Source organism: Poecilia latipinna, unplaced genomic scaffold, assembly GCF_001443285.1.
Source record: "Poecilia latipinna isolate Pla-1442-1.1 unplaced genomic scaffold, P_latipinna-1.0 Scaffold1276, whole genome shotgun sequence".
NCBI lineage: Eukaryota > Metazoa > Chordata > Actinopteri > Cyprinodontiformes > Poeciliidae > Poecilia > Poecilia latipinna.
The window spans coordinates 150,334-161,545 of NW_015113892.1; the positions used below are offsets into that span (position 1 = coordinate 150,334).

At 51.8% G+C, this 11,212-nt stretch overlaps 2 protein-coding genes across 4 annotated transcripts in view; one reads left to right on the forward strand and one right to left on the reverse strand.

Moving 5' to 3' along the window:
• Window positions 1–6: 6 nt before the first annotated feature.
• alg13 (ALG13 UDP-N-acetylglucosaminyltransferase subunit) lies at window positions 7–8,731 on the forward strand. Of its 3 annotated transcripts, none has more exons than XM_015054763.1 (24): window positions 7–595; window positions 710–793; window positions 1,077–1,127; window positions 1,229–1,275; window positions 1,344–1,416; window positions 1,491–1,572; window positions 1,646–1,811; window positions 1,883–1,922; window positions 2,356–2,473; window positions 2,991–3,055; window positions 3,181–3,281; window positions 3,382–3,467; window positions 3,546–3,816; window positions 3,946–4,050; window positions 4,120–4,267; window positions 4,682–4,847; window positions 4,919–4,954; window positions 5,022–5,077; window positions 5,509–5,577; window positions 7,134–7,257; window positions 7,325–7,444; window positions 7,512–7,552; window positions 7,624–7,973; window positions 8,051–8,731. In XM_015054763.1, exons 1-23 carry the CDS (start codon window positions 476–478, stop codon window positions 7,783–7,785), a joined length of 2,331 nt encoding a protein of 776 aa, XP_014910249.1. In that variant the 5' UTR covers window positions 7–475; the 3' UTR covers window positions 7,786–7,973; window positions 8,051–8,731. The 3 variants fall into 3 exon arrangements, with proteins under 3 accessions (XP_014910249.1, XP_014910251.1, XP_014910250.1); XM_015054765.1 differs by having other exon boundaries at window positions 4,126–4,267; XM_015054764.1 differs by having other exon boundaries at window positions 3,549–3,816.
• A 102-nt stretch (window positions 8,732–8,833) lies between these two features.
• The window catches only part of LOC106961205 (protein CXorf40A), an 8,711-nt gene continuing 6,332 nt past the window's right edge, over window positions 8,834–11,212 (reverse strand). Inside the window, exons 3-4 of the mRNA XM_015054766.1 lie at window positions 10,379–10,638; window positions 8,834–9,258 (exon numbers count right to left, since the gene is read on the reverse strand). Of these exons, the coding sequence (XP_014910252.1) occupies window positions 9,050–9,258; window positions 10,379–10,638 (469 nt within the window). The 3' untranslated portion in view covers window positions 8,834–9,049. The remainder of the gene's footprint in view (window positions 9,259–10,378; window positions 10,639–11,212) is intronic.

Here is an 11,212-nt window from a genome sequence, read left to right on the forward strand (position 1 = left end):
TACGGGACGGTTCCGTATTTTACGGGACGGGTGGCAGCCCTATTCTGGTTTGTGGTTAGAACCCAAAAACAGAACCAGAGCCGAGCACCGACAGGCGGGAATAAAACCGGAAGGTCCGACATCGACTCCGACTAAGCCCCACCCCCTGCTCGGTGCTCACCTGCAGCCGAAAGCTTCAGTAAATCAGAATTAACGCCATTAATCTGAACATATTGTGAATTTTGTAACTTTCTATGCAACAATGGTTGATTCCTCTGACGTCATAATGATCCGGTTCATTCAGTGCTGCGGTTCCAAGCCAGTGAACGGTTCTTTCCGATCCTCTCTTCGTCCGTGAATGCCTCGCAGACAACGCGCGGTCTGGCGTTCATTAGACCTGATTGAAGTCACCTGGAGGCGCGCGCGGCCGCTTTAGCGGAAGTCACTGAGGTCAGGAACTGTTCCGTGCACGTGGAGCGCGGTTCGGTTCGGCGGGATGCAGAAAGGCCTGAAGAAGTACTTCGTGAACATGGACGAGTACCTGTCCAGTCTGGGTCTGTACCGGAAGATGGTCGCGCGGGATGCGTCCAGCCTGTTCCGGGCCGTTTCCGAGCAGGTGAGTCGGTGCGGGGGGTCAGAGGTCACCGAATGGAGATGATAGGTTTGGAACAGGACCATTGTTTCTGTGACTGTTCCGATTTGACCCATTCGGTTCGGTTCTGTCCCGCAGCTCTACTTCTCCCAGAACTACCATCAGAAGATCCGACTAGACTGCGCGAGCTTCATGCGGGCCAACAGGTGCAACTTTGAGCCGGTGAGTTGGGCCGAACCGAACCTAAGCCCCCACTGGGGTTTGCCTCAGAGCTGGATAGCATAGCTCCGGGGGGAGCTGTGCTATCCAGAACTGGGTCGGTGTGTTCTGCTTTTGGAGATGAAGAACCTTGGTGACCTTTGACCTGGACATGTTCTGATTGTTTGGGCTGAAAGAGTGCTGGGATCAATGGTTCTGACAGAACTGAAGCACCGCCCCCTGCCAGGTGCTCACCTGTCTGCTGAGCCCCGCCCTCTGACGGGTCACCTGTCTGTTGTCCCTGCAGTTTGTGGAGGGTTCCTTTGAGAAGTACCTGGAGCGTCTGGAGGATCCGAAGGCGAGTCCCTGTGAGCTTCTGTCTCACCTGAGCTCACCTGGATCCCACCAGCTCAGTGTGTGTGTGTGTGTGTGTGTGTGTGTTTGTGTTTGTGTTTTCAGGAGACGGTGGGTCAGGTGGAGATCAAGGCTCTGTCTCAGCTCTACAGGTGAGGTCACATGACTGCTGCAGGTCACATAGTCACCTGGCTGCAGGTAACTTCCAGTCCACCTGCAGGCGGTGTTTCCTGATCTACCGTTACCCCGGGAAACCGGCCACCATCATCTCAGAGAACGACTTTGAGGACAAGGTGGTGTCACTGAGGTCAGGTGTTCAGATTGGCTTCTGATTGGCTGCTGGTGACCTCGACCTCTTCTTGCCTAGGTAACCTTGTGCTGCTCCATCAATGGTCACTATGACATCATCTATGGGCGGAGCTACCCAGCCTCGGCAGCGCTGTGCCAGTGTGAGTGGGCGTGGCCTCAGGCGGGGAGGGAGTGTGGGTGTGTCTACCTGCTCAGGTGTGTCTCTGTGTGCAGCTCTGCTCTACGAGCTGCTCTACACTCAGGTGTTCGGCGTGGAGGGAGGGGAGCTCTGGCAGGCCATGGAGGCCTTCAGGGCTGGAGGTCGTCGCTATAGAAATAGCCTGTCTGTGTGCAGCGACGTTGACGTGGGCTACGACGCACCTGAGGACCGGGTGCACAGGTGAGCCAACCTTCCAACTTCCTGATTGGATGTCTGCGGTCACATGATGTCAGCGTTGGTTTCACCTGCAGGGACGAGGCGGAGGCGGGCGGAGCAGCAGAGGAGACCAAGGTGAGGCTGCCAGCCTTAGGCTCCGCCCACATGTAGCTAGCCCCGTTTCCATGACAACAAACAAGGCACTGAAGTCTGAAGAAGATGGTCGAGAAGTGATGATGTCACCGTTTAAATGCAGGAAGAAATAAAGATGGCAGCTTCTGCAGGTCTGGTACAGAATCTCCAGAACCGGATCCGCAGGTCCGGCCCGGTGTCTGGTGAACCGGGAACGCACCAAGGAGGCGATTCCATCGGACCGGTTCTGGAGGACCGGATCTGGAGAAGCCCCCTAAGCCTGCATCGTGGCGCCCCCTGCTGACTGTCAGATTTTTTTTTCCTGGCAGTCTGACCGAAGCGGAGTGTCCGGCTCACTCGGACGCATCGGGAAGGTCAGACGATGAAATAGCAGCCTTGCTATACCTGTGGTGATGTCGTGTCTGCTGTCGTTTAGCCGTCTGCTGAGGCTCCGCCCACCTCCAGACTCTGTTTGCCCTACAAAGTCCTGAAGTCTCTGGACGGCGACGTCTACAGGAACCTGGAGTTTGACGTGTGGCAGGACACCTGCAAAGGTAACGCAGGAAGTCACCAGGCCAACCTGTTGATCAGACCAACAGAGAAATCAACCAATCAGATCAGTAGAGCTCTGATTGGTTGAGAGGTTGGGGATGGGTTACTGCATTTTGTTCGACATCCTAAATATAAAGTCCAAACTACTGCCAGATTATTAATCCAGCGCTGTTTAACTAGACTAGTTCATCTGACTCCTCTTCAGTTTCCGCAGCGTGATTGGCAGAAAATGTTCCGGTTGGGAGGGGTGAGGGACTAGTGATGCATTCGTAGGGTGTCGGATAAACCATACTCAGTGATTTTGATAACTGAAGCTTATTATTTGAACAACAATTTATACTTGATTTTTGCGATAGAGCCATTTTAACCATCGTAAAATGAAAAACTGGCAATACATCGTCCGGCCCTACTGTGCTGTGTTGAACTGTTGGTCCCAGGTGAACCGGTCAGCTGATCACAGGTGAGACACCTGGATGAAGTCAGGTTGTTTGTAGTAATCTGATTACTTTGCTGTGACAGAGATGCAGAAGACGGACTACATGGTGTTCGCGGGTCGACAGTACTTCCTGGGAGACAAGTGCCAGGTAACGACTCACTTTCTGATTGGCTGTTCTCCAGACCTTCTGCAGCTGGTCGAGGGCCGGACTGGGAACCTGGACCGGTTCTGGAGGCTCCAGAACTAGGATCAGCCTCAGTTTCCTGATTTCAGGTTCGTCTGGAGCCCAAAGGGAAATTCTACAATGCCTTCATCCAGGAAGTGGGAACCCACTCGACGGCCGTCACCGTGTTCATTGAGGAGCTGGGAGAGAAGTAAGCCTTTCAGAACTGGGTCTGAACCAGAACCCTGTTAGAACCTGGTTCTGGATCTGGCTGTTGGCAGCAGATTGAAGTTCCTGCTGATGTGACGCAGACACCTGGTTCCGCTGACGGATCTGAAACCAGTCAACCCAGTGCCTGCCTGGAACGTGGCGGCGCCAGCCAGGAAAGGAGATCCAGGTGAGGTTCTGGTTCTGTTTGGGTTCTGGTTCTGTTGGGTTACACAGTGACCCCTCCGTGACCCCTCTGTTCTCTCAGCAGACCCAGAGTCTCGAGGTCAGCGTCATCACCGCCATCGTTACTTCAGGAAGTCCCGCGGTAGCAGCGGGGCAAAGGGGACGGAGCTACTGATGCCACCGCCCATTTCCTATGGAGGCCCCGCCCCCTCATCCCTCCCTCCCCGCTTCCAACCCACAGGTCATCCTCGCCCACCCCTCCCTCCGTCACCAGGGGCCCTGACCTACGACCCTTATGCCCCCCCACACCACCACACCCCTGCAGCAAGAGCCCCACGCTACGCCATGTCAAGGTAGAACGCCGTCCAACATGTCCGCCATCTGTTACACCCCACCCCCAGCTGCTTCATGTCTCTGATTGGCTGGTTTCTGCTCTTCTCTCCAACCCGACCTGACCTCGGGGTTCTGGTTCTACCCTGAAGTCCTACTCGGTTCCTGAACCGTCAGCTGATTGGTCCACATCTGACCTATTACCACCCAGGCAGAAGATATTACCAGGACTACGAGAATTACGCCTTCCGGTCCCGGTGAGTCCACACGACCAGAACCAGAACAGGTCTTTCTGAACCTTCTCCTTCATGTCTTTGTGTTGCCAGCCGCAGTCGGCGCCACTTGCTGGCCGTCAGTAAGGAATGTCAGTTTGGGTTTCCCGCTGAGGCGGTGGAGGAAGCAGCCGACCTCGACCCGCCCATGACCTTCTACCAGCTGGAGGACGCCGGCGATGCCGTCTTCCCCCCCCTGCAGGTGAGCAACCAGAACCAGAACCGGGTTGCTTCCAGATCACAACCGCAGTACTGAACATCGTGGACAGGAGGGGTCCCATCGGGGGTCCCATCGGTCGTGGGTGGGGTTTAAATGATGAGAGTTTGTCATTTAATTTCCTTCAGGCTGAGGTTTTTCCAGGTGTCGATAGCAGAACTGCTGCATGTTGGCATCGTCGGGGCAACGAGGCAGAGGGGCAACATACTGATATCGTACATTGGAGTATCAGGAAATATTTGTACTGTAGAATACTTGGATATTTCCAAAAGTGCTTTAGAACAACTTTTACCAACCCAACCTTATTTGCTACTAGAGCTAGCTGCGGCCATTAGCGCTGCTGTTGAGTCCATTACTGGCTCCTGATTGGTTAATCCTGCTGATGGTGCTCCCACACAGGGCCCTGCTGTGGGTCCCCCCATAGGGGGCCCCTCACCTCCCTCAGGCTCCTCCTACCGGGTGCAGCGGACCGCGGTGGGCCGCCCACCAACCTCCCCGCCCGGCGCCACGCCTGCCTGCTCCTCAGAGGATGACCAGGCGGACGTCAGCACCGTGGAGGACCAGGGTGAGTGGCCGACCTTTCAGAATAAAAGCCTGGGTGAGCGTGCCGTGTGACGGCCATGTGATCGGTTTCAGCCGAGTACGCGGAGGAGTATGTGTTCGGCGCCCAGGGTGAGGATCGGCACGTTGCTGCCATGTTTCCTGCTGGGACAGGAAGTGACATCGTGTTGTGTTGTAGATCAGAGCTACCAGATGCCAGGCGTCTACACAGCCAATGAGCCCGCTGCCAGTCAGGTAACGACGTTTACACCTTGCCCTGTTTCCCTGATTGGCTCCAGCTCCTCTCTCCTGATTGGTCCAATCAAACTGCAGCTGCCCTGCCTACTTCCTGTTTCTTCCAGTTAGATGGGCGGGGCTAACACTAGCCCTTCATCATCATTCAGCATGAATCACTACAGACACGCCCACAAACACCTCAGTTTCCTCCATTATGGCCATAAGTTCTCCAATGAAACCCAGACGTTTCATTTTTATGACCTTTGACCTTTGTGGTTGGCTGTCAGGTTCCCAGCCATTCAGGTTGTTTTTTCTGTCTGATCTTTGATTCTTTGACCTTGTCTTTGAACTTTTTGGTTGTTTTTCCTTGCAAAGCTTTTTTGCTGCTGCTGCATGTTGGAAACATGCTTCATAAATAAATATATTTGATTTTTGTCTTATTATGAAAGGACGAACAGGAAAGGGGTCCGACCAACTCTCCAAGCAGATCAGACATAACCTACAGCTACACTCCACAGGTAAGCACACCTGCTTCTGCCCCCAAACTCTCTGAGGAGCCTGTTCCCCTCCTGGCCTGTGGGGGCGCTGCACCAAGAATCGACACAAAAACCTCTGAAGACACTGAGGCAACTTCCTTCTTCACCAAATGGAAACGAGATGGAGGCGTCAGACTTTAGCTGTTGGAGGATTTCTCTTTCCTCTTTGGCTAAAGACCAGGAGCCATTTCTCCTGCTAGCGCTAGGCTAACACGTTAACTTTGGTGGGATTTACCCAGAATGCTCTCTCTGGTCTGCTTGTAGTTCACATTCAAACCAAACCCAGACTGAGGTTTGCAGGACCAGAGGTCAGAGGTCAATTAGCGTTCACACCAACGGAACTGGATTTTGACTAGACAGATGGACTGAAGTGGGAGTGATGCAGCTTCAGACGTGAGGTCACTTCATTCATGTAGCAGGGTTCCTACATAAGGGTCGTAGTGCGTACCCACTTCCTGCTTTAGCCCCGCCCCTTTTGGGTTAGGGGTTGATAAACTGAGCAGAAATAAAAATAATGGTCACAAACTGAGGAAAATAAAAGAAAACGTTGCAAATGCAAAACAAATTTCAGATCTTAAGATATTAACATGTTGGTTTAAATATTGGGCTTTTGTGATGTTGCAACGTTTAAGCACTCTGTAAAATAAAATGATTTCACTTTAAAAATGGAGGTGATTTTTAACTAACCAGAGGATTAAATGTATCATAATTTAACTCTTCATCCCTGTTAGAAGACCAAATTTTATTATATTAAAACTTAAATATAGAATAGATTTCTGGTGTAATATCCACTTTTGAAAATCTTTCTAAAAACTTTAATGAAGTCAATTTAAAAAATGTTTATTGTCTGAAAATCTCATCACAAAACGCAGGAACTGATATTTATTTTTAATTTCTTCTGTAGAAAGTCGTTGCAGGGAAAACTTCATATATAATTATGAAATGAATATCTTTTTGTGGGGGTGGAATAGAAAGCTGCTTGGTTCTTATCGTCATCATGATTTTTAAACATGTTTTTTTCTCAGGCTAGAGGAGAAAACTGATGAATTATTGTAACAGTTTTGGTTCATAAAGTCACAACATCCATAGTTTCTCTTAAAAAGTTACTTTAGTTTTTTATTTTTCAAATGTAGCATCAGGCTTTTCTTAACTAAAATTTATATTGTCATTGATATTTTTCAACACATAAAAGCTCCACTTTACAGCAAACTTTCAGTCATAACAGAACATAAAATATGAAGCTAGTCAAACAGACTGTTAAATTGACTATTTTATCGTATTAATTTATTTTTTTTAGTCAGCCATCTGTTGCAAAAAAATCAGTTTTCAAAGAATTGAAATACGTTTTGTTTGAACTTGTGATTATATCGAGTTTTGCTCCGATGTCTCCAGCGATGAGTTTGGAGCAAAAATATCTTTTCTGGATGCCTCGTTCTGTCCAGCGCTCGTAACCTGAACTCCCTGACGTTCACCTCTAGAGGGGGCAGGTGGGACGGCCCCACCTGTCAGGTGAACTGCCTCAGGTGTGTTTGTTCCAGGTGGTGAAGCCGCTGCCGGTCATCTGCTCCTCCCCCTCCTCCTCCTCTTCCTCGCCTCCCTCGCCGTCCCGGGTCCCGGCCGCCACTCACCTGCCGCCGGCCGCACACGCTCAGACTCGCCCAGGTACGCCTGCTGTCAGTGGGCGGGGCCGCCGGTCAGCCGGGAGATCTGATTGGTTTTCTCTCCTCAGTTTCCATGACGATATCCGCTGCCACTCCCTGGTTGGTCAGCGAGTCGGGCGAGCCTCTGTGCACCGTGCTGGCTCCGCCCCCTTACTCCTACGACCCAAACGGCAGCGACTTGCCCAGAGGTCAGAGGTCACATGGTTCAATCTGGCCCCAAGGGTCGGCTCTAGATCTGATGATGTTTGTGTTCAGACTGCAGGGTCGTCCAGTACTACTACAACCTGGGAGTGCAGGTGGGTAACTGGGGGTAACTGGGGGTAACATGGTTGTTGCCACGTTAACCCTCTGCCCCCTGACCCCCCAGTGGTTCCACCAGAGCTGCTGGCAGCAGCAGGCCTACCCTCCCCCCACCTCCCCCCACTACCTGGGCCAGGAGCCCCCCCCCCACGGTGAGTCGGGTCCAGAGTTGATTGACGGAACATTCTCTGTAGAACCGGGTCGTTTGGGCCGGAGCTCAACCCTCTGACACCGGAGTCTGTTTAAAACCAGTGAAACCAGTCTGAACTGGGATGTGATGACTCCTTCCTGTGCTTCTGCCCCCAGCGGCCCCCCCTCCCTTCCCTGAGGGTGGCTGTGGCCGGGCCCAGCAGCCACCCTCCTCCTACCCAGAATCCTCCAGGGCATCGGACAGCCAGACGGAGGCCCAGCCCAGCGGTCGGTACCGGCACCACCTTCTGACGGTAGGAACTCGATAGAAAGTCTGAACCTCTGATGCTCCTCCTACTTCTCAGGCCCTGCCCCCTCAGTGGAAGGACCCGCCTCCATCATGACCCCGGCGTCTCCAGGCTCCACCCCCTCAGGACTGCTGTACCCGGATCAGACCGCCCTTCCTGCCGCCACTCTGCTGCACCTGCCATTTGAAGCTCCGCCCCCTGCTGGCTACCTGCCAGCAGCGCCTCAGCCTCCTCTTCCTCACCCCCCCCACCTGCCCCACTCCTCCTACCATCCTTGCGTTCCTCCTCCTGCCCACTGGGGGGCGCTGTCGACCTCAGGCCACGCCCCCCGTGTCTACTGCCCCGTCCCCAGTCCTCATGTGGTCGGCTACATCACCGCCCCCCACCTTCATCACACCCCCACACACTACATGTCCCCCTCCATGTGAACGTTAGCTTGTGGCTAATGGCTCCCTTTATTTTCAATGGGTGTCGCTAGCAGGTTCAGGTTCAGGATTTGAGTTCCAACTAAAGTCACATGACTGAGATGCACTAGGATGGTTTTCTCCAACATGTCTGCCACAGTCACTTCCTGTTCAGAAGATGGAGGAATCGGAACCGGGTTGTTCTGAATAGCGGCTAATCACAGTGGGAGGCGGGGCTAAGGGGCGGGGCTAGTCCCTCACCTTTGCGAGGGATTTCTTTGTGTTCAGTTCTGGTGCCGGTTTGTTTTGGGTGAATAAAGTTCGTTCCACAGCAGAATCGGGTCAGTTTCATTTCTGGGCTGTAGGGGGCGGAGCCCGACCCAGAGTGACCTCAGCCCCTTCCCCACTTGTTTAAAAAACTAGAAATGAGCAGAAATATTTTAAACCAGTAGAAATTTATTTACAAAAATCAACACAATATTTACAAACAATGATGGAGGCTGATGTTGGACCAGACCAGAACCCCTCTGTCTGGTTCCGGTCCGACTGGTCAGGGGGAGGAGCTTACACAGGAAGCGGGTCTCAGCAGAATTCTGTTGCCATGGAGACTAATGGTGACCCTAATGCTACTTCCTCATTACTAACAGTGTTCTCATGGCATCAGCTCAGCGGGAATCTCCACGGTCCAGAGGTCGCGACCTCCCGGGGCCTTCAGGGGCCCCTTCAGCCAGCGGGGATTGGACAGCCAGGTCAGGTGCTTCTCCTCTAGACCAATCAGAACGGCCGAACGCTGCAACTCTGCTAGCTCCGCCTCTGGCAGGGAGGTGGGGCACTGCCAGGTCCTGCCCACATCCACCAGGCCTGGCAGGAACAGACGGAGATGTGTTCATGACCGGGCTTTACACGCTGCCTCAAATGCACCACCACCCAGGGTCCGCAGGTGGGTGATCCGCCAGGACTGCTGATGCGTTCAGGGCAGCGTGGAAAGTCCAGCAGTCGCAGGTCACCACTTGCCACCATGTGCTGACTGGTGGTGCATTCAGGGTCACCTACCTGCAGTGATGTCAGTAACCCGTTACTCTAATCCAGCCAGTTTTTTCAGTAGCATGTAATCTATTTTCTTTAGTAATTTAATCTCTGTGCGTCTCGCCACCGTTTCTATACAGCAGCTGAACCGTGGAGGAGATGCACATCTTATCCTGGGAAAACAGGAATTACTTTGGGTTTCTGTCATCAAGTCTCATTATTATAGGCGACTTTGGGCTTTTTTTTTTTTTTCTAAATTTGTTTGCAAATTTAATGAGTTGCGTTCGGTTTCCTGGGCTTGTTTTTGAACGTGAAGCTGCTCATTTAGAAATAAGCAGAGACACAATAAACCCCAGAATTTGACTGACATCATTTCCCAGATGATCCATCCCGATGTGTCTTTGTTAATGTCCAGGCAATAGAAATAGAAATATTTATATGACCTGTGAACGACGTCGAGCTTCGCGCTCCAGAAATCTTTAAATATCGAGACGAACATGAACAGATCAATAAACATGAAAACAGCCACGAACGAACGAGTTCACAGCTGAACGTCATTCGTTAGTTAAGATAAGTGTCACTAATCTGTGCAGCCATCTGATTGGAGGAGCTGCAGGGCCGTAACACAGAGGGGGCTGGAAGGGGGCTCTAAAATCCTATCTAGAGTTTTACAGACGGTGGAACAAAGAAAAACACGCTAAAATTATTAAAAGTTTTTTTTGGGCTGTTGTAATCATTAAACAATCTATTCTTCAGTTCAACCTCATAAGTGGAGACACATTGTTGATGTTTATGAAATAAATGTTGATTTGGTGAAACTCAGTGTAATTTCTGCATTGATTGGTTGTAAAGTAACAAAAAGTAACTTGTAATCTAACTTAGTTACTCTCCAAATCAAGTAATCAGTAATCCAATTACAGCTACTTTTTAAAGTAACTATGCCGTCTCTGCCTACCTGCCACCACGCCGCGGCCGAAGCGTTCCCCGGACTCCAGCAGCTCCTGGACCCCGGCGGCGCTCAGCCCCCAAGCTCCGCCCAGCGCCGCCCTCCACTCCTCCCCCTCCCAGTCTTGCCAGGCGATGTGGACCGCCAGGGTGCGGTTCTCCAGCAGCGCCAGCAGGGGGCGCCAGCGGCTCTCCACAGTCTTCACCCCGTCCAGAACCAAACCGGCGTACGGCTGCCGGAACGACAGGCACCACAGCTGGACCGCCATGCTGCAGAGGAGCATCATGGGAGATTTGAGTTTCACTGGTCAGAAGTTTACCCCACCTGCAGTCTAAAAGCTCCGAGAGCGACTTCACTGTGTCTGTGGAGGCAGCTGCGGCTAGCAAACGGGAGAGAAGCCAGAATCCCGATTGAATAAAGAAGCAAAGGTCTCAGGAAGAAATGAACACTGAGGTGATGTTGAGGCTGTAAGGTCCTTGGGGCAGAAGAAAGTAGATGACCGCATGGAGGAAATTGGCTTACAAATGAAGCAGCACAGTGCTATGTTAGCGGTTATTGCTAAGTCGGTTCAGCTCCAGTGGGAGGATCTCAAAGACTTTAATAAGAAAGTGATAGAAATGGAGAAACAAGTGGATTAATTCTCCAAAGAGAGCCTGCAGCTGAAAGAGTCCTAAACAGTGAAAACGGTGGAGCCTAAAGAACATCTGAGAAGTGGCAAAGGTCAGTGAAGAGGTCGACGTCGTCCACAGGGTCAGACAAATCATTCTGTTTGTGAGGCCTATTTTGTTTATTTTGGATATTTAAAATGTCTTCCAATTCCAGAGTTGAACGTTTGATAGAAAT

Coding starts and splice junctions, on each gene's coding strand:
- alg13 (XM_015054763.1), top strand. CDS start 476: ATGCAGAAAGGCCTGAAGAAGTACTTCGTGAACATGGACGAGTACCTG. Junction 3,817..3,945: donor CCACGCTACGCCATGTCAAG/GTAGAACGCCGT, acceptor TCTACCCTGAAG/TCCTACTCGGTTCCTGAACC. Junction 4,051..4,119: donor AATTACGCCTTCCGGTCCCG/GTGAGTCCACAC, acceptor TTGTGTTGCCAG/CCGCAGTCGGCGCCACTTGC.